We start from the raw sequence: 22807 nt of genomic DNA on the forward strand, positions 1-22807 counted from the left end.
GTTAAAATCCCCCATTAAAACCACTCTGTCTTTGCTACATCCTGTGGCGCGCCATGGGACGTTTTACTACCTTAAAGGCGCTATATAAATAAAGTTGTTGTTGATAATTGAATCAAATTATTAATCCCCCCTTGATTTTTCTTTCTTTAATTTCGGAGGTTCCTCTGGTTAATTTCAATTTGAAATTTACACCCTGGTCACAGTTTAACCAGCTGAAGAGTTGAGGATCTGGTCTGTTACTCTGTTAAGAGGGGTTGTTGCCGCTTTCTTTCTCTCTCTCTCTCAAGGTCACAGGACTGCCCGAAACTTTTTGCTGTTGGGTTTAAATTGGACTCCACGCCCCTACTGTTCCACAGCCCCAACACACTCCCTTTGGCACACAGCAGAAAGTGGGTGGAGATTATTGTGGATTATTTCTGTTGCCTAACTTGTCGCTTTGGCTCCACCCCAAACACGATTGGAGCAGAAGAATTTGTTGGCACTAAAAGGCAGAGAGAGAGAGAGAGAGGAACAAGTCATTTCAGCCCCCAAGGGCTCCAGTCTCTCTCACACTCTCTCTAAGACTAAAGTCCCAGTGCATGGTATTTTAAGAATGCGACAAAGATGGCGTTATTAGGTAGGGTGCAGAGAAGTGGGCTGTTGGAAGTTTTGGTCAGGGAGAGCTGGCATCGTGTGCTGGCCACTCTGAGCGAGGAGAATCTTATCCTGAGCTGTGAGCAGTCCGCGGACTCCGCCGCCTGGAACGGTCTGACCAATGGAGCTCACTCGAGCCCGAGCAGAGCCGGAGCCGGAGCAGGAGTCGGATCGCAGAGTCCCCAACTGGGATCCCACAGCCCTCAAATAGGATCCCGCAGTCCCAAAGCTCCCGGGGTCCGAACTGCCTTCACCGAACTACCGGAACACATCCCCGAAACCATCAGCAACAAGAAACGAAACGTCAGGGTCATCAAGGTACCTCTTAGCAATATCTGGACTGGGAGAGGATTTCTGAGTCGGAATCTGTAACCTTTCCACTCCGGTTGTGGGACTGTACTTACTGCCAGCCCCTTGAGATGAACGGGGTGTTAGTACTTTTGTTTTTTGTTATTCATAATTTTAACATTAATGTAACTGAGCTAATCAAGCTTCAAGCGTCAAAGATGGAAGTGGAAAGTTTTTTTGAGTGTGCAAAGGGATTGATTGTGTGTGTTGTCATTGAACAGTCGCGGCCACTCGCTGCCTTTTCGGACACTTTTCCTCCCGCTCCCGATCTGGTCCACCCCCATTCCCAGAGACTGAGGGGGCTGCTCACTCCCAACACCCCGTGGCCACACAGCTCGTTTCTTTGGGTCATTCTGACCTCTCCTCTTTTGTTGTTGTTGTTGTTGCAGGTCTTGGTTACAATTCGACCCCAAAAAGGACAAGGGGGAGGCGGATACTTTCCAATTAATATCTGTTGAGTTAGCCCACGCTTTATATTATAATATATCATAAGATAGATATAAATGCCTTTCACAATCTCAGTGTCTGACTTGGGGATTCGGTTTGGTCTGTGTCGAAGTTCCAAAGATGGTACGATTTTGTTTGAAAGTTATTGAGGCTTGGATTGCTGAGATCAGCCTTTCTGCAGTCCCAGCCCAGCCACTTACAGCGGTGATGGGGATTTCTCCTCTTCTGCTGTGATTTTCGTCCTGACGTTATTTTCTGCTCAGCATTAGTTAGGAGTGCGAGTTATTCTTCTGCTTTTAAAACTTTTTTAAAAAGCTATCCACGTGTTCTCTTGTTATTTTTAATAAAGACTATATGTGCCCGTTAATGATTAACAATCGTCACTAGGCTGTAAAAGTCCCCAAGCAAGTCTCTACACACAGATGTGAGAGGTTGCAGCCTCTCTTTCACTATTTGAAGGGGCTGCTCCTTGATTTTTTTTTTTGGCTGCACTTCAGTCCCACGCTCCTGATCTTTGGTCACTCGGTGCGGAGAGGAGCGGGCAGATCGGAGGACCTCCTCGTAGGACTGCTCCTGGGCCTGGCCAAGGTGGCCATTAACTGGTCCAGGCGCAGGCGGTCGAGGGGGTCGTTCGGCCCGACTGCCTTGCCTCTCTTCCGTGGTCACGTTCGCACCCGGGTGGCCCTGGAGATGGGAGCACGTGGTGTCCACTGGCACGCTCGAGGCCTTCCGCGACCAGTGGGCGCCGCGGGGACTGGAGCGCATCATCAACCCCAGTAACCAAATTTTAATCTGATTTGTTAAGTTTTATTTAAAGTTTTATTAAGTTACAGATTTTTTGTTTAAACACCCAAACAAAAGAGTACACACAGATGGAAACGGCAAGTAGTCGTTGTTAACCCTTCGAGTACTGCATGCTCTCCTGAAACACAGTGGGAATTAGAAGTCGACACCTGCACCATATATTTATAAGGTGACTTGCAGTTATACAGTGCCTTTAACAGCAAGAAAACATCCCAAGGTGCTTCACAGAGAGGCAATACACACACACACGAAAAAAAATCACTGTAACTGCAAAATCACAGCCAGGTACAACATAGGGCTTGGTGAAGATTTGCCTATCAGTAGAATTTAAAAATTTTTTTTATCCTTGGGCGTCGCTGGTAAGGCCGACATTTATTGCCCATCATCTAGTTGCTCCTGAGAAGGTGGTGGTGGGCCGCCGTCTTGAACCAGTGAGTGGTTTGCTACAACTGAGGGGGTTCACGAGGCCACATCAGGGGGCAGTCAAGAGTCAACCACATTGGGTGTGGGACTGGAGTCACATATCGGCCCAGACTGGGTAAGGACGGCAGGTTTCCTTCCCTAAAGGACACCAGTGAACCAGTTGGGTTTTTACGGCTGTCCGACAGCTTCATGATCACTTTTACTGACACCAACTTTTTATTTCTAGATTTTTTTTTTAACTGACAATTGAACTCACGTTCTACTCGATTACTAGTCCAGGCCTCTAGATTACTAATAACCTAACCATGACACTACCGTACCAATTAAACAATTAGCATTGGTTCATTTACCACTCACTAACCCTAATATAGTAAATAGGTATATCACCACAGAGAATGTGTTAACAATCTGTGAGGAAATGGATTTGTTACTTTTAAAAATTGACCACAAACTTCAAATTGTTAAAGAATTTCCTTGACTTACTTTTACAAACAGTTCCATTATTTATGTTGGAACCAAGAGATTTCTGCTTCTAGTCTCAAGGAGGCAATGATAGTTCTCATAATGTACAGACATGGTCTACTTTTTGAGCAAATCAGCAATGCAAGTTCTGGCTAATAAGTTTCAGAAAGGACTTGTATAATGTTAAGGACTGACGGACTGTCATACACGACTCGATGGGGCCCTATTTACTATCCGACAGAAAGGCCTCGACTTTTACAGGGGGTGGGAAGGGTGAAGCAAGGTTGGGGACATGGATCGGCAGAGTCTCGATTTAATAAATGAAGGCTGTTGACAGGGATCGGCGGGGGGATGGGGGTGAAGCCTCTGGCCGCCATTTGGGGGGTGGGGGGGGTGAGGATCTATCAAAGGTCGGGAGCGAGGTAGCCTCGGCACAAGGGATGCCCAATGTGAGGGCAATGTGAGGTCTGGGAGAGAATTCCTGCCCCTTGTGGCCCACGAGGAAGCCTCAAATAAAACTATAAAACTCACCCTCTGGGTCTGTTCTGGCCCAGGATCTGACTCCCAAGAGGTTTTTCCCAGGATCTGACTCCGGGTCTGGCCCAGGATCCGACTCCCGAGAGGTTTATCCCAGTATCCGACTCCTGGTCTGGCCCAGGATCCGGCTGCAGGCAGGTTTGACCCTGGGGAGCGGGTGGAGGGGGGTCGGGGGGGTCGGTGGAGGGGGGCGGGTGAAGGCGACTCTGCCCCTCCGTCCTCAGACCAAGGGTTGACATTGCAAATCCTGAAGACAACATCGGACTCGATCTGCATATTTAAAACAGGATCCCGCTTCCTCCCTGTGGGTTAATATGGGGACACGGTGGGCAGGAAGCATAATCGGATGGAGGGGAGGGGGGGGCGGTAAGTGACTGGCATTGTGTCCACCAGGTGGGGGCAGTTAAAATTGGGGCCAAAGCTTCAGAAAGTAATTACTTTATTATCTGTTCTGGCTTCTGTCATATCTCCGAATTGTATTCTCAGTTGATGATAGTCCCTGTAAGATCAAAGATTAAGCATCATGACTTTGGGTGCCATTGTATGAACATTTCTGATAGTATGATAATCACATTTTAAAAGTGTTCAATGGGCCACCACAGAACTGTTTTAAACAAAATGTCCTGGAGTCTTGTTCCGGTCAATACACAGGCCCTCTCACAAGTTTATATCTTAATTTAAAATATATTCGCATTTTCAGAATTTTCTATTGTCAATGCAGATTTCCAGCATTCATAGGGAATTCAGGAACAGGCCATTCAGCCCCTCGAGTTTGTTCCGCCTTGAATTAGATCTTCGCTGATCTGTACCTTAACTCCTTCTACTCGTCTTGTTTCCGTAACTCTTAATATCTTTACCCAACAAATATCTATCAGTTTTGAAATTTTCAATTAACAGCTTTTTGGGGCAGAGAGTTCCAGATTTCCCCGACCCTTTGTGTGAGGAAGTGCTTCCTGACATCACCCCTGAACGGCCTGGCTCTAATTTGAAGGTTGTGCCTCCCTTGTTCTGGGCTCTCCCACCACAGGAAGTAGTTTCTCTCTATCTATCCCATCAACTCCTTTAATCATCTTAAACAACTCAATTAGATCACCCCTTAATCTTCTAAACCCGAGGGAATACAGGCCCAGTCTACGCAATCTGTCCTCAGAATTTAACCTTTTTAGCCCTGGTATAATTCTGGTGAATCTGTGCTGCTCCCCCTCGTGTTTTATTTGTTTTCTTTCAAATTTGTTGCTATATTTGTAAATGAAGTACTGGTGTGTGGGTAACTCCTACAATCCTGCATTTTTTGAAAAAATTGCACTTTTTGAGAGTTTGCATATTTCCCGACGGCATCGTACATTTTGATGTGAAATTACTTGTGGGAGTACATTCACACACGAAGCTTCTGCGCCAGGGGCTGCACTGGGAGCGGCGCCGATTCAAAGGCTGAAGTAGCTTGTTTGTTCTTGGTCTCTGGAGGTTTTATATTATCTGGTATAAACTAACATCAGAGAAAGTCTCAATTAGTCCTCTTCCTGTGTCTGCATAGCACAATAATGACACAGATCATTTTTACAAAAGAACTGAGTGGAAGGAGAACTGGCCTATTGCCTGCGTTCCAATGTCTGGCCTAATCTGGAGGCATCTGTCACGCAGCAATCCCTCCATGGCCTCAGCCTCTCCCTATCTCTGTAACCTCCTCCAGCCCTACAACCCTCCGAGATCTCTGCGCTCCTCCAATTCCAGCCTCTTGCGCATTCCCGATTTTAATCGCTCCACCATTGGTGGCCATGCCTTCAGCTGCCTAGGCCCTAAGCTCTGGAATTCCCTCCCTAAACCTCTCCCTATCTCTGTAACCTCCTCCAGCCCTACAACCCTCCGAGATCTCTGCGCTCCTCCAATTCCGGCCTCTTGCGCATCCCCGATTTTAATCGCTCCACCATTGGTGGCCGTGCCTTCAGCTGGCTAGGCCCTCGGCGCTGGAATTCCCGCCCTAAACCTCTCCGTACCTCTCTCCTCCTTTAAGACACTCCTTAAAACCCGCCTCATTGACCAAGCTTTTGGTCACCTGCCCTAATATCTCCTTAGATGGCTCGGTGTCAAATGCTGTCTAATAATCGCTCCTGTGAAGCGCCTTGGGACGTTTTACTACGTTAAAGGCGCTATATAAATGCAAGTTGTTGCGAGAGCTAAAAAGATAAGTTAAAGTGGGTTCAGTTCAATATCTCCTCTGAACAACGGTACTTCTGACATTGCAGTACCCCCTCAATACTGCACTGGAGTGGAGGCATGTATTTTGTGCTCAAGTCTCTGGGGTGGGACTGTGAAGCCACAATGTTCTTGCTCCAAGGTAAGAGTGCTACCCACTGAGCCATGGCTGACACCTTCACAGTGAACAAGAACTGGTTGGCATGCTGCGGGATTCCAGTATTCTGAGGGCTGCGCGGTTTAAGGAGTGCGTGACTTAAGGCTAAGGGGATCAAGGGTTATGGGGAGAAAGCAGGGACAGGGTACTGAGTTTGGATGATCAGCCATGATCGCATTGAATGGTGGAGCAGGCTCGAGGGGCCGAATGGCCTACTCCTGCTCCTATCTTCTATGTTTCTATGTGACCTTTTACTGATCCTCAAGGTAATGGCGTTTTCTTTTCTCCTTCAAGCAAGAGGTCGGGGGTCTGGGGATCAGCATCAAGGGAGGCAAAGAAAATAAGATGCCAATCCTGATCTCGAAGATCTTCAAAGGCCTGGCGGCCGACCAGACCGAGTCTCTCTATGTGGGGGACGCTATCTTGTCTGTGAATGCAATGGACCTGAGGGATGCCACGCATGATGAGGCGGTGCAGGTGTTGAAAAGAGCTGGCAAAGAGGTCCTCCTGGAGGGTAAGCTGGCACTTCCTCATTCCGGTCAATACCAAACCCAAATCAGGGTCAATGTTTCTTTAATTCTTCGTGATTTGCAACGAGACTGCATTTGAGGGAAGTTTTTATTAACCCAAGTTTTTTTTTTAATCCAGTCTAAATCTTACCTCCTTGGTTTGTCAAAGATATTGAATGAATATTAATTGTGGCAGCTGTGCCTCTGGGTCAGAAGGTTGTGGGTTCGAGTCCCACTCCAGGGGACTTGAGCACATTAATCTAGGCTGACACTCCCAGTGCAGTGCTGAGGGAGCGCTGCACTGTCGGAGGTGCCGTCTTTCGGATGAGACGTTAAACCGAGGCCTCGTCTGCTCTCTCAGGTGGATGTAAAAGATCCCATGGCACTATTTTGAAGAAGAGCAGGGGGAGTTCTCCCCGGTGTCCTGGCCAATATTTGTCCCTCAGTCAACACCTAAAAAAAACCCAGATTATCTGGTCATTATCACATTGCTGATTGTGGGAGTTTGCTGTGCGCGCATCAGCTGCCGTGTTTCCTACATTACAACAGCACTTCAAAAGGTACTTCATTGGCTGTAAAGCGCTTTGGTATGTCCAGTGGTCATGAAAGGCGCTATAGAAATGCAAGTGTTTTTATTAACCCTTTGTGAAGTGAATTGTGGGGTTGTAGTTCCCGAATAATGAAATATCATTAGTGCAAGGTTTGAGGTTTCTTGTTTATTGAGTCCGAGCATGCAGAAGGTATCATTGGAAAGTTTGTAGGACTGGTTGAGTAAATTGAAAGATTTCAATGCTATTTTTTCCCCTTAGTTGGGGTCCATTATTTACAATGAGGGTCGTAAAAATCTAGCCCTGTATCACCACACCTTGTAAAACATCTGAGAAAGAAAGACTTGCATTTATATACCTCCTTTCACGACCTCGGGACGTCCCAAAGCACTTTACAGCCAGTGAAGTACTTTGGAGTGTCGTCACTGTTGTAATATAGGAAACGCGGCAGCCAATTTGCGCACAGCAAGCTCCCACAAACAGCAATGTGATAATGACCAGATAATCTGTTTTTTTTCAGTGACGTTAGTTGAGGGATAAATATTGGCTAGTACACCAGGGAGAACTTCTTCGAAATAGTGGGAATTTTTACGTCCACCTGAGAGCAGACTCGGTTTAATGTCTCATTCAACAGGCAGCACCTCTGACAGTGCAGCACTCCCTCAGCACTGCACTGGAGTGTCAGTCCTAGATTTTATGCTCAAGCCTCTGGAGTGGGATTTGAACCCACAACCTTCTGACTCGGGCGAGAGTGCAGAGAAGAGCAGGGGAGTTCTCCCCGGTGTCCTGGTCAATATTTATCCCTCAATCAACATCACTAAAACAGATTATCTGGTCATTATCACATTGCTGTTTGTGGGAGCTTGCTGTGTGCAAATTGGCTGCCGCGTTTCCTACATTACAACAGTGACTACACTTCAAAAGTACTTCATTGGCTGTAAAGCGCTTTGGGTCGTCCTGAGGTCGTGAAAGGTGCTATAGAAATGCAAGTCTTTCTTTTTCCTGTGTCATGCTATTTGGAGATAGACCATAACGATGGTTCATAAGAAAGGGTGTTCTACTCCTTTTGTGAAGCCACTCCTGAACCAAATTAATGTTTTCAGTGAAACTCGGACTGTTCTGTCATTTTGTACGTGTTATAGTGAAACTCGGTGAAATAAGTTACAGCTGAATAAATGCAGACACCAAATCCAGTGTTTTGTTGAGCTAAACATCTCCTAGGAATGTTTTTTTTTTTGCGGAAAGTGAGATCCCGGGTTGCGTGAGGACGCTGCGAAGTGATAAGCTAGAGACCTGTTTCAGACGTTAAACCTTTTTATTAAAATGAACAGAAAATCATTGGCGCTGCAGGCACTTGAAGGGTACCAGGTGATGGATGGACTGGCTAGGTGATCCATGATAGATAGGTTCAGATCTTCCGGGTTGTAAGCTGCGTTATACAACACTCAATGGAGCAGCGAATGAAGCCGTGCTATCTCAGGATGACGCTTAAGATGTCTACCGCACAATTAGGCTGATTATTGTAGTTTAAATGACAAAGAAGAGTGGCTAGCATTATCAGCGCTGCATTAGATTCCCGGCATTTGAACAGAGAAAGGAAGAGCAAAGAACGCACAGTTGATTGTAGAGGCTTACTTTGTGAAATTAAAATCAATTCATTCATTTTTGATTTTTTCTTTAAATTCTGGGACAAACATCCCCGAGCAGTTGACACTCGTAGAATAGCTGGTGAAAGATTGAACCAGTGCCAGTTTTGAAAAGATTTGAAAGTCACTTTCAATGATGGCACAGCTAGAGTGATATCCAGCTATTTATAAAGCACTGCCAAGTGTTGCTAGTATTAGCTGTGTCTCAGTAAGTAGCACTCTCACCTCTGAGTCCAAATGTTGAGGGTTTAAGTCCCACAGCAGAGATTTGACCGCAAAATTATCAGAAGAATCCAAGGCGACAGGAGGAAAAGCTTTTTTAGGCAACGCATGGTTAGGATTTGGAATGCGCTGTTTGATAGGGTGGTGGATACAGACTCAATAGTAGCCTTCAAAAAGGAATTGGATAAATCCTTGAAGGAGAAAATAATTGCAGGGATATGGGGAAAGAGCGGGGGAGTGGGAATCACTGGGTTGCTCTTCAAACGAGCCAGCGTAGATTCGATGGGACGAATGGCCTCCTTCTGTGCTGTACTGTTCTATGATTCTAGGCTGACACTCCAGTGCAGTACTGAGCACTGCACTGTCGGAGGCACTGTCTTTCGGATGAGATGTTAAACCAAGGCCACATCTGCTCTCTCAGGTGCCATGTGAAAAATGCCATGGCACTATTTGCAGAAGAGCAGGGGAGTTCTCCCCGTGTCCTGGGGGCCAATATTTATCCCTCAACCAACATCACTAAAAAAAAAGGTCATCTAGTTGCTGTGCGCAAATTGGCTGCTGTGTTTCCTACATTGAAACAGTAACTATGCTTCAAAACGTACTTCATTGGCGGTAAAGCTCTTTGGGGCATTCGAGGTGGTGAAAGGAGCTATATAAATGCAAGTCCTTCTTTATATACATATGAAATTTTAATTGTTTCTAGTGTGATGAAACAAGTATATTAAAGAGTTCTGTACTTCCGGCTGCAGTACACCGTACTTTGTCGAGGGTTGTGGCCAGGGAGAAACATTTTACATTGGGAGTCCATCCATTCTAATAACACTCAGGCTCTTAATGCTGCATGCTGCTGTGATAAACTGATATTGCCAGCACTCAAAGCAGTTATTAGCAAACTCTGTCACATCTTGTGGCGGATATATAGAAACATAGACATAGAAAAATAGGAGCAGGAGTAGGTCATTCGGCCCGTCGAGCCTGCTCCGCCATTCAATATGATCATGGCTGATCCTCTATCTCAATACCATATTCCCGCTCTCTCCCCATACCCCTTGGTGCCTTTTGTGTCTAGAAATCTATCTATCGCCTTCTTAAATATATTCAGTGACTTGACCCCCATAGCCTTCTGTGGTAGAGGATTCCACAGGTTCACCACCCTCTGAGTGAAGAAATTTCTCCTCATCTCAGTCCTAAATGTCCTACCCCGTATCCTGAGACTCTGACCCCTCGTTCGAGACCATAATCACTGAACATAATCACTTCAGCAAGACAGCTTGTTGGTACTAACCATTGTAGATTAACAAATGGCAGTCCTCGTAAGTGATGCGCTATCAATTACTCATAAAAGACTGAGAGTTAGAAGAGTAACTAAAGGCTTTTATTAACAACAGAATGGAGGTCTGCCTCGCGTGGTCGACCGGTCCAGAAATACAAAGGGCTGGGGAGCAGTCACCTTTATACTAGGACCTGTGGGAGGAGTCAGCCGAGGCATGTCCAGGCATGTACACAGTGGAATACAAACAGGACAAACAGGAATACAAACAGTGGTTTACCACAGTAAGAAATAACAGAATTGCATAGAATTTACAGCACGGAAACAGGCCATTCGACCCAACTGGTCCATGCCGGTGTTTATGCTCCACTCGAGCCACCTCCCGCTCTACTTCCATCTCACCCTAGCAACATATCCTTCTATTCTTTTCTCTTGTGTTTATCTGGCTTCCCCTTAAATGCATCTATACTATTCACCTCAACCACTCCCTGTGGTAGCGAGTTCCACATTCTCACCACTCTCTGGGTAAAGACGTTTCTCCTGGATTCCCTATTGGATTTATTAGTGATTATCTTATATTTATGGCACCTAGTTTTGGTCTCCTCCACAAGTGGAAACATCTTCTCTACATCTACCCAAAGTCTTTAAGGCACTGTGCTGATCTGATTTAAATTCTCATTGGTGGGCACTCTCCAGTACTTCACCCAAATGGTCAATGTTATAAATCTCATCATTATAAAGAAACTACTCATGAAATAATGCTGGATGACCAGCTGGTGGCGCCGTCCAAGGAGTATAAATACTCGGGCATGGGCCCAGCTTGCCCAGGGACATTTTGTAAGACAGGAACTAGTGAAGTACAACTAGACCTCCATGTTCTGAAACAAGTTGATTAAAGCCTTGCTTTCTACTCAAACCAAGTGCGTAGTGAGTTTTATTACGTCAGTCATTCATTCATGTCTGAGTGTTGACAGCGATGGTTTGTAGTCTCCTGGATCATGGGAGGGGGCGATAACTGAGCCTGGTTCAGTTCATGTCTAACAATGACCCCCCGTGCCCACCCCCACCCACCACCACCCCACACAACACACACAGACTTTCCAGCAGTGGCTAGCAACGAAGTACTGGAAACCTGATTTTGCTTCCCCCTCATAGCCCAAGAGTTCTAAATCTAATTGTAGTGCTCCAACTTGTGCCATGGCTGCGATTAGAGTGGGGATTAAGCCTTGAGATCTTCCTGGTCTATGTAACTCAGCACACATCCAACAGTGCAAGGAATATTATATCGAGTAGTGAAAAGGTTCTTCACAAAGAAAAATCAGTCCTGTATTGCGATAATTAAGAACATAAGAAATAGGAGCAGGAGTAAGCCACTCGGCCCCTCGAGCCTGCTCCGCCATTCAGTAAGATCATGGCTGACCTTGGGCTCAAAGCCACTTCCCCGCCCACTCCCCATAACCCTTCACTCCCTTATCTTACAAAAATCTGTCTATCTCCACCTTAAATGTATTTAATGACCCAGCCTCCACAGTTCTCTGGGGCAGAGAATTCCACAGATTTACGACCCTCTGAGAGAAGAAATTCCTCCTCATCTTCGTTCTAAAAGGGCGACCCCTTATTCTGAAACTATGCCCCCTGAGTTCTACATTATTCTTAATTAATTCAGTGTAGACTCAAAAGGCACTGGTACTGCTTTTTTTCATTTGAACTTTCTACCCTTCTTCAAACTAGTGCCATGGGATCTTTTACATGCACCTGAGAGGGCAGACGGGGCCTCAGTTTAACGTCTCATCCGAAAGACGGCACCTCCGACAGTGCGGCACTCCCTCAGTACTGCACTGGGAGTGTCAGCCTAGATTACGTGCTCAAATCTCCGGAGTGGGACTTGAACCCATGACCTTTGAACTCTGAGGCCTACCCACTGAGCCACGGGTAGCAGACAGTTAAATAATGAATTGGAGTTGTGCCATGTTAAATGCCCCTGTCCGTTACATTATTTAAAAACAGAAGTGCTATTTCTATTGAAGAAGCTCAATGAAAACCATCGAAGAAGCAGCTTTTGTTGCTCGTTTACTTGCTGCCCATGTTCATACAGTGCCATTCCTTTCACACACACAGAACATGTCAGCAATAGAGATTGGGAGCTTTTTTGTCTAGTTTCCAGGGACTCATGCATTCAGTAGCTATCGGCAAGGTTGCTTCGCATCGCTTGCTGGGCTCGTCCACTTCAAAGTTTGGCCCAAGACCAGGACTGCTATTTCTTTTCCTACTTTCCATGTGGTCTCAATGTTTGGTTGTTAGAATTGGGGAAAGGAAACTCTCAGGTTAAATAGCGAGCAAGTAGAGAGAAACCAATTCCTCTGGCAAGTGGGTCGGTAACCAGAGGTTCCTTAGATTTAAATAATTGGCAAAAGATCTAGAGAGGAAATGAGGTGAAATGTTTTCACACAGAGGGTTGCTAAGATCTGGAACGCACTACCTGAAAGGCTGGTGGAATCAGATTCCATAGCAACTTTCAAAAGGCAATTAGACATGCACTTGAAGAGGACTAATTTGCAGGGCTATGGGGAAAGAGCAGGGGGGAGTGGGAATAATTGGATCGCTCTTTGAAAGAGCCGGCAAAGGCAGGACGGGCCGAATGGCCTCCTTCTGTGCTGTATGATTCTAAGTTCTTTCACTCTGAAGTTTCAAGTGGTGCTTTTTAAAAAAAAAAAATGATGCATTGTCACTAGCTATATACATATATACAGGAAACTTTTTTTTATCCGGCACCGACGGGACCGGCGTGGTGCCGATTTATCAAAAAGTCCGGATTACAGAGAGGTATAGTTAAAAGGTACGAGAGCTCCGTACACAGCAACAAATCCAGGCTTCCCTGTTGCTTAGCAACAGGTGCAGGAACTCCGGCCACAGACCAAGCGTCCCTGTTGCTTAGCAACAAGTGCAGGAACCCCGATTACGCAGCCACAGATCCAGGAACAGCCACTAATATGAAGTAAAACTTACCTGAACCTACTCCTGAATTTTGTCGGTTAACAGAGATTTCCGGTTATTTAGGTGCCGGTAAATCAAGAGTTTCCTGTATTTGAATAGTTGCCCTCAGTTCATTTTATAAAGGATGGATACAAGGGGATATCTTCCCATGACATTAGTCAAGTGGATTGTCCTCCCCCTCCTCGAATACATTAGTCTGCCATACACCAATGATGTCCATTTAACTGGCCTATTTTCAGACTGACTTGAGGAGAAGCACTACGCATCATATTCATAATGATGCCACAAGCAATGGTATATTTTGATCGATCTTGCATCATTCATTGGAGAGAGGTGCAGGACTTAATTGAGCATTATTGTTGGATTTGATTAGCAGCACTAATGGAAGGTTGACTGATGACCTTCCCTTTGAACCCTGTAAATGAGGAGAAGCTAGTGCCAGTGGCAGAAGGGTCGGTAACCAGAGGGCACAGATTTCAGGTGATTGGCAAAAGTACCAGAGGCGACACGAGGAAACATTTCTTTACGCAGCGAGTTGTTGTGATCTGGAACGCGCTGCCTAAAAGGGCGGTGGAAGCAGATTCAATAGTAACATTCAAAAGGGAATTGGATAAATACTTGAAAAGGAAAACATTTGCGGGCTATGGGGAAAGAGCAGGGGGGAGTGGGAATAATTGGATCGCTCTTCCAAAGAGCCAGCACAGGCACGATGGGCTGAATGGCCTCCTTCTGTGCTGTGATTCTATAATTCTATGATTCTACGATTGCTTAACTATGAAAAAGGCACACTAAAGTATTTTTGCTTGATGACTGTGTCTCTTTAAACCCCAATCCAAAGTGAGGTTTTCTTGTTATAGTAAAATGTTGTATAGGCAGGGTTCAAAGGGAAGATTACCAGCAATGTTCCCTCTCTTTTTTTTGCACGCGCGCGGTCCCTTTAAGTGGCTGCACGGCCCATTCAAATTTTCGTGCACGCGCAGTTTCTCCCCTTTAAAAGCCAGTGAGTGGCCCGCGCGGGACCTCCAGACCGCTGCGCTGCCGCACAGCCTAGCGGGAACGTTGGTTACCAGTCAACCTTCTATTATTGCTGCTAATCGAATGAAACCATCCTGTTCAGTGAGTCCTGCACCTCTCTCCAACGAAGGATCATTACAGCCAAAGTTACAGCAGCATCAAGTCGCCTGAGGTTTACGGTTGTTACTAATGAATTCCACTCGCTGAAAGCAATGTTTTAAATGTCACCCATTTCCAAGATTCTAAGAAGTGGCAATGAAAGTAGGAGTGGAGCACTGTGTATAAACTGAAGGAGCCACATCTCCAGTACAGTCATAGAATAATACAGCACAGAAGGAGGCCATTCGGCCCATCGTGCCTGTGCCGGCTCTCTGAAGGAGTTGTCCAATTAGTCCCACTCCCCCCTGTTCTTTCCCCATAGACCTGCAACTTTCTCCTTTTCAAGTACAGTACTGTATCCAATTCCCTTTTGAAAGTTACTATTGAATCTGCTTCCACCGCCCTTTCAGGCAGCGCGTTCCAGATCACAACAACTCGCTGCATAAAAAAAATTCTCCTCTTCTTCTCCCCTCCTGGTTCTTTTGCCAAATATTTGTAGTCTGTGTCCTCTGGTTACCGACCCTCCTGTCACTGGAAACAGTTTCTGTTTACTTACTCCACCAAAATCCTTCGAGGAAAGACAAAATCCTGGAAAAAGGGATTCCACTATGGATTGGAAAAAATCACAGTCGGCGTTCCTTCCAAAGCTTCCCGTTGGGAGCACCAGATCATGGAATGGACCGTATAACCTCTTCGTTAGAGGCGTTATCGGAATACTTTCAGCTGAAGCGATTCTGTACTCTGCTGGGGTGCCTGTTGTCATGGAAACTGCCCCGGTTGCGCTGCACCAGCACCAGCTGTAATCCTGGCGTATTCCTTTAATGTTAAAATAAGTAACTTTTTTTGATAAAACAACAATATAAAGCAGAACAATTGGTGACGGCACATCCGTTATGCATTTCTATTTACAAACATTGTGAGATGAGATGTGAGTGATTCCACCGGGCTATCATTGACACTTTAAGGATGTGTGGAACAGCCTTAATTGTCACAGCTAGGCTGCATCGTGTCAGCCGTGACACAGTGGGCAGCCCTCTCACCTCTGATTCACAAAGGTTATGGGTTCATAGTCCCACTTGAGACTTGAGCCCAAAATCCAGGCTAACACTCCACTGCAGTACAGAGGGGGCGCTGCATCTGTCGGAGGTGCCAGTCTTTCAGATGAAATGTTAAATCGAGGCCCCGTCTGCTCCCTCAGGTGGACATAAAAGATCCCAGGGCACTATTTCAAAGAAGATAGGTGCAGCAGGCGGTTAAGAAGGCAAATGGTATGTTGGCCTTCATAGTGAGAGGATTCGAGTACAGGAGCAAGGATGTCTTGCTGCAGTTGTACAGGGCCTTGGTGAGACCACACCTTGAGTAGTGTGTGCAGTTTTGGTCGCCTTATCTGAGGAAGGACGTTCTTGCCATGGAAGGAGTTCAGCGAAGATTCACCAGTCTGATACCTGGGATGGCAGGAATGACGTATGAGGAGAGATTGGGTCGATTGGGCTTGTACTCGCTGGAGTTTAGAAGAATGAGAGGGGATCTCATTGAAACTTATAAAATTCTGACAGGACTGGACAGACTAGATGCAGGAAGGCTGTTCCCGATGGTCGGGGAGTCCAGAACCAGGGGTCACAGTCTAAGGATAAGGGGTAGGCCATTTAGGACAGAAATGAGGAGGAATTTCTTCACCCAGAGAGTGGTGAACCTGTGGAATTCTCTACCACAGAAGGCAGTTGAGGCCAATTCATTAAATATATTCAAGAAGGAGTTAGATATATTTCTTAAGGCTAAAGGGATCAAGGGATATGGGGAGAAAGCAGGGACAGGGTACTGAATTTGGATGATCAGCCATGATCTCATTAAATGGCGGAGCAGGCTCGAGGGGCCGAATGGCCTACTCCTGCTCCTATCTTCTATGTTTCTATAAGAGCAGGGGAGTTCTCCCCGGTGTCCTGGCCAATATTTATCCCTCAACCAGCCTCACTGAAACTGATTATTATCACAATGCTGTTTGTGGGAGCTTGCTGTGCGCAAATTGGCTGCCACATTTCCTGCACTTCAGGTGACTCCACTTCAATAGTACTTCGTTGTTTGTAAAGTGCTTCAGGACGTCCTGAAGTCATGAAAGGCGCTATAGAAATGCAAGTCGTTCTTTTATTTGTGCACCCGCAAATTTTTAAGTTAGAGAAAGAGATCCTGAAACTAAATGATTTCGTTGCTCAATTTAGCTTCCCGGTGCAACCTAACACTGTCGCAGAAACTGAGGATCAGTGTACAGCTCTGTTATTTTATTTGATTGGCCATATGATTGGCGCCAGACTTTGGAAAATACGTCAAGGCCTTGGAGAGGGTGCAGAGGCGATTTGCTAGAATGGTACCAGGGATGAGGGACTTCAGTTATGTGGAGAGACTGGCGAAGCTGGGATTGTTCTCCTTAGAGCAGAGAAGGTTACGGGGAGATTTAATAGAGGTGCTCAAAATCATGAGGGGTTTTAATGGAGTAAACATGGAGAAACTGTTTCCAGTGGCAGGAGGGTCGGTAGCCAGAGGACACAGATTGAAGATAATCAGCAAAAGAACCAGAGGGGAGATGAGGAGAATTTCTTTTATGCAGCGAGTTGTTGTGATCTGGAATGCGCTGCCTGAAAGGCTAGTGGAAGCAGATTCAGTAATAACTTTCAAAAGGGAATTGGATAAACACTTGAAAAGGAAAAATTTGCAGGATTTTTGGGAAAGAGCCGGGAGAATGGGTCTAATCGGCTAGCTCTTTCAGAGAGCTAGTACAGGCCAAATAACCTCCTGTGCTGTATGATTCTACAGGAAAAACATAAAAACCTTGGGATACAAATTCAAACCATGCGAGCAAAAATCCCAGCAGCTTCAGTTAAAGAGACAAGCACCATATAAGGATGTAGAAACATTGGAATGTTGAACAGCAGCTTATAAATGTACTTCTGTTGGAAAGACCACAATAAGATGCCAAGGCTTAGACTGGCATGGCTGGGGGTGAGCGGGGAGAGATATACACACATGGAAACCTGTCAACGTCCGAATGCCTGATGTGAGGATGAGAGAGAAGGGAAAGACTTGAGGCTTCTGAAACCATCTCTCTGCACATACTCCTAATTATGGAGAGCACACGTTTTTTCCAGGGACCATTCCTGTTCGCTCTGAAACATCTCATTAATAAAGAGTCCAGAATTCCACAAATGTATGTTGAGGGGGGGGGGGGCGGTGGGGAGTGAGGTGAGGCGGGAGGGGGGGGAAATCAGCCAGAAAAAACTCCCGTGCCTCTTCATGACAAACTTAACGATTGTAATCAAAACTTTTATAACCCAAGTCAAAGTGGTGAAATAAAGGGTTAAAGGGGTAAACCTTTCTGGAAAGTCATGGAGTATATTTGGGGGAAATTTTAATCCTAACCCGCCCGTTGGGAAACTGTCGGAATCGGGAGTGACGCTGGTTGAAGCAAATACAGGAAGCTCTCTTCTTACCGGCACCTAAATATCCGGAAATCTCTCTTAACCGGCAAAATTCAGGAGTAGGTTCAGGTAAGTTTTACGATATATTAGTGGCCGTGTAACCGGGGTTCCTGCACCTGTGGCCGTGCAACAGGGACGCCTGGATCTGTGGCCGTGTACGGGGCTCCCGTACCTTGGTAAATATACCTCTCTGTAATCCGGACTTATTGATCAACCGGCAGCATGTCGGTGCCGGATAAAAAAGAGTTTCTTGTATTGGGCGGGGTGTAAAACAGGCATTCAGGGTGGGGGAGGGGGAAACTGCCAGGGAGGGGGAAAGTGCCAGGGTGGGGGGAGGGGGGAGTGTGCCGGGGTGGGGGGGAGGGGGAGTGTGCCGGGGTGGGGGGAGGGGGGAGAGTGCCGGGGTGGGGGGAGGGAGGGGAGTGTGCCGGGGTGGGGGAAGGGAGGGGAGTGTGCGGGGTGGGGGGAGGGGGAGTGTGCCGGGGTGGGGGGAGGGAGGGGAGAGTGCCGGGGTGGGGGGAGGGAGGGGAGAGTGCCGGGGTGGGGGGAGGGAGGGGAGAGTGCCGGGGTGGGGGGAGGGAGGGGAGAGTGCCGGGGTGGGGGGAGGGGAGGGGAGAGTGCCGGGGTGGGGGTAGGGAGGGGAGAGTGCCGGGGTGGGGGTCGGGAGGGGAGAGTGCCGGGGTGGGGGTCGGGAGGGGAGAGTGCCGGGGTGGGGGTCGGGAGGGGAGAGTGCCGGGGTGGGAGTTGGGAGGGGAGAGCAGAGTGCCAGGGTGGGGGTCGGGAGGGGAGCAGAGTGTCAGGGTGGGGGAGGGAGCAGAGTGCCAGGGTGGGGGTCGGGGGGGGAGAGTGCCAGGGTGGGGGTCGGGGGGGGGAGAGTGCCAGGGTGGGGTGGGGGAGGGAGCAGAGTGCCAGGGTGGGGGGGGGGGGAGCAGAGTGCCAGGGTGGGGGTTGGGGGGGAGCAGTGTGTCAGGGTGGGGGTCGGGGGAGCAGAGTGTCAGGGTGGGGGTCGGGGGGGGAGCAGAGTGCCAGGGTGGGGGAGGGAGCAGAGTGCCAGGGTGGGGGTCGGGGGGGGAGAGTGCCAGGGTGGGGTGGGGGAGGGAGCAGAGTGCCAGGGTGGGGGGGGGGGGAGCAGAGTGCCAGGGTGGGGGTTGGGGGGGGAGCAGTGTGTCAGGGTGGGGGTCGGGGGAGCAGAGTGCCAGGGTGGGGGTTGGGGGGGGGGAGAGTGCCAGGGTGGGGTGGGGGGGGGGAGCAGAGTGCCAGGGTGGGGAGGGGGAGAGTGCCAGGGTGGGGGTCGGGGGGGGGGGAAGCAGAGTGCCAGGGTGGGGGTCGGTGGGGGAGCAGAGTGCCAGGGTGTGGAGGGGGAGAGTGCCAGGGTGGGGGTTGGGGGGGGGGAGCAGAGTGCCAGGGTGGGGAGGGGGAGAGTGCCAGGGTGGGGGTTGGGGGGGGGGGGGAGCAGAGTGCCAGGGTGGGGAGGGGGAGAGTGCCAGGGTGGGGGTTGGGGGGGGGGAGCAGAGTGCCAGGGTGGGGAGGGGGGAGAGTGCCAGGGTGGGGGGTCGGGGGGGGGGGTAGCAGGGTGGAGTGAGAGGATGAAATTGGGTTTCCGCTACACTGCCAGCGAAGTTACAGTGGAGCGAGAGAGGCTCCAAGGAAATTCCCGGCCTTGTTTTACTGGCAGGAGTTTGCAATCAAGCCCACAGCTCTGGAATTTGGTAAATGTTCATATTTATTTCCCAGATTCCCAGCTACACTTTAAAGGTTCCGTCAATGGGATATCTTGCTGTTTATTGTAGCTGGTTGGATGAGAACTAATTGAATGCTGTGATTTGAATATGGTTAGTCATAACTAAGCAGGGTGCCATTGAATACACAAATCCAGGAGTGGAAGCAGTCAAACCTGACTGACTAAATATTGATACGATAGCAAAATACTGCAGATGCTGGAAATCCGAAATAACAACAGAAAATGCTGGAAAAACTCAGCAGGCCAGGCAACATCCGTGGAGAGAGAAATAGAGTCAACGTTTCAGGTCGAAACCCTTTGTCAAGACTAAATATTGACTTTTTCTGGAGGTCTGAGAGTTGACTGGCCATGCCCAGTGTAGTGTCCGCGTATCAATAATACACGGACTGCAGGAGAACAATAATAACAGGTATTTACTGAACAGAGGGTAAGCTTAAACTGAAAGTACAGAAGCCTGCTATGGCTTTATATACAGGTGTGGTCACTGCCGGTACTACAGTATAAAGTCAGTTCTCTCTTAAAGGTACATACACAACACCCAGTGTGTAGAATTCTGGTTATAAGACATCATGGAACATTTCAATTAGATTCTCCCCCTTTTTTAATGGATCTTATTGGAGTTTTATCACAAAATGTACAGAAATAGAGAGAAACTATTTCTGCTGGTTGGGGAGTCTAGGACTAGGGGGCATAGTCTAAAAATTAGAGCCAGACCTTTCAGGAGTGAAATTAGGAAACCCTTCTACACACAAAGGGTGGTAGAAGTTTGGAACTCTCTTCCGCAAACATCAGTTGTTGCTGGGTCAATTGTTAATTTTAAATCTGAGATTGATAGATTTTTGTTAACCAAAGGATATGGGGCATAGGCGGGTATATGGCGTTAGGTAGCAGATCAGCCAGGGTCTCATTGAATGGCAGAACAGGCTCGAGTGGCTAAATGGCCTACTCCTGTTCCTATCTTCCTATCTTCCTACGAACCAGGTCTGCATTATCTAATGTGGTTTACATGAAACATTATTCTAGGCGGAACATCTTTAAGGTAAAAATAGCTGACTAGTATTGGCAGATGCCACTTTCATATACATCTGGGGGGCTCTGCGATGCCAAGGGACTCCTGTGACTGTACAAAAACCCTACTTAAAATTCACTGTTCACCAAAAACTCCCTTCACTGCTAATCAGTGATTTGACGGATGCGAGCTTGCCAACTGAGAAGCGACCCTTTTTTCAGTACGAGCTAAATGTGAGCCATAACTAGCTATGAAGCAGACAGTAGTTACTTATTATCCAGCAAAAAACTCTGGAGGGGGTAATTTGAAGCTAACTCTCTGGGTGGGAATCCCATGGGATCGGGGGGGGGGGGGGGGGGAAATGCTGGTTTTATGCCCCGCCAAATATTGACTTAAAAACGGAGAGTAAAATCCAGCGGGTTATAAAACCAGCGTCGCTCCCGATCCCGCCAGTTTTCCGCAGGGCGGTTTAGGTTGAAATTGCTGCCCAATTTAGTGTTTTTGCACTTAAAATAAAATAATCCAATAATTCGAATTAATGCAATGTAAATAACACAGCAAGATGGGAATTTAGTGCTAAAAAAATTGGATTATTAAAACTAAACAATGTCAAATTAAGAGTGGACTGTATTTGCGATGTCCCCCGTACTTTTTATGCTGTGTTTAGCTTTCTCTGTGCACGGGGACAAGAGAACCAGAGGGGAGATGAGGAGAATTTTTTTACGTAGTGAGTTGCTATGATCTGGAATGCACTGCCTGAGAGGGCGGTGGCAGCAGATTCAATAGTAACTTTCAAAAGGGAATTGGATAAATACTTGAAGGGGAAACATTTGCTGGGCTGTGGGGAAAGAGTAGGTTTAACCGATAGCTCCAAGAGCCAGTACAGGCACGATGGGCCAAATGGCCTCCTTCTGTGCTGTAAGATTCTGTGAGATGTTTAAAGCTACATGGGAACGTCTTGGGCAGCAGTTGATAGTTCTGCACCAGTGTTTGTTAACAATTGGATTTACTGAAATTTGTTGACATGTAACTTGCAATTTTAGCACCTTGAAAAACATCTCCAACCAACCAGGACGATAGCAAAATACTGCGGATGCTGGAAATCCGAAATAACAACAGAAAATGCTGGAAAAACTCAGCAGGCCAGGCAACATCCGTGGAGAGAAAATAGAGTCGACGTTTCGGGTGAAAACCCTTTGTCAAGACTAAAGAGGCACAGGGAATGAAATAGATTAAGAGGTCGGGCTGGGAGAGAACAAAAGAGAAGAGACATTAAGAGGCACTCAAAATGAGACGAGATGGTGATAGGACTAGCGGAGACAAAAGGCGGCTCTAGATTAGGTGTGAAATGCGCTGGTAGAATGGGAGACAGCTGCCATGTGGGAGAGAGGAAAAAAAAAGAAAGGGGGGGGGGAGGAAGGCCAAAACAAAGGTGAGGATAAAAAATATAAGTAAAAATGTAATAGGGACCGGGGTTATGATCTGAAATTGATGAACTCGATATTGAGTCCGGAAGGCTGTAAAGTGCCTAATCGGAAGATGAGGTGCTGTTCCTCGAGCTTACGTTGAGCTTCCGTGGAACAATGCAAGAGCCCGAGGACGGTGAGGTCCGAGTGGGAATGGGGCGGTGAATTAAAATGACAGGCGACCGGAAGTTCGGGGTCCCCCTTGTCTTCACCTTTCACCCCACCAGCCTCCACATTCAACGGATCATCCTCCGCCATTTCCGCCACCTCCAAAGTGATCCCACCACCAAACGCATCTTCCCCCTCCCCTCCCCTTTCAGCATTCCGTAGGGACCGCTCCCTCCGAGACACCCTAGCCCACTCCTCTATCACCCCAAACAGCCCTTCCCCTTCGCCTGGCACCTTCTCGTGCAAGCGCAGGAGATGTAACACCTGCCCTTATACCTCCCCCCCTTCCCACTGTCCAGGGCCCCAAACACCCCTTCCAGGTGAAACAGTGATTTACTTGTACTTCTTGCAATCTAGTATACTGTATTCGCTGCTCACGATGCGGTCGCCTCTACATTGGGGAGACCAAACGCAGATTGGGTGACCGCTTTGCGGAACACCTCCGTTCAGTCTGTAAGGGGGACCCCGAGCTTCCGGTCGCCTGTCATTTTAATTCACCGCTCCATTCCCACTCGGACCTCACCGTCCTCGGGCTCTTGCATTGTTCCACGGAAGCTCAACGTAAACTCGAGGAACAGCACCTCATCTTCCGATTAGGCACTTTACAGCCTTCCGGACTCAATATCGAGTTCAACAATTTCAGATCA

The 22807-nt window shown here is 47.6% G+C and overlaps 1 protein-coding gene across 1 annotated transcript in view; it reads left to right on the forward strand.

Moving 5' to 3' along the window:
• The first annotated feature begins 475 nt into the window (after positions 1-475).
• Positions 476-22807, forward strand: part of sntb1 (syntrophin, basic 1) — a 152647-nt gene continuing 130315 nt past the window's right edge. Inside the window, exons 1-2 of the mRNA XM_085993688.1 lie at positions 476-951; positions 6299-6518. Of these exons, the coding sequence (XP_085849814.1) occupies positions 604-951; positions 6299-6518 (568 nt within the window). The 5' untranslated portion in view covers positions 476-603. The remainder of the gene's footprint in view (positions 952-6298; positions 6519-22807) is intronic.

This window comes from Somniosus microcephalus, chromosome 7 (assembly GCF_052327205.1).
Source record: "Somniosus microcephalus isolate GS21.2 chromosome 7, FLI_Smic_1.0, whole genome shotgun sequence".
NCBI classification, from domain to species: domain Eukaryota; kingdom Metazoa; phylum Chordata; class Chondrichthyes; order Squaliformes; family Somniosidae; genus Somniosus; species Somniosus microcephalus.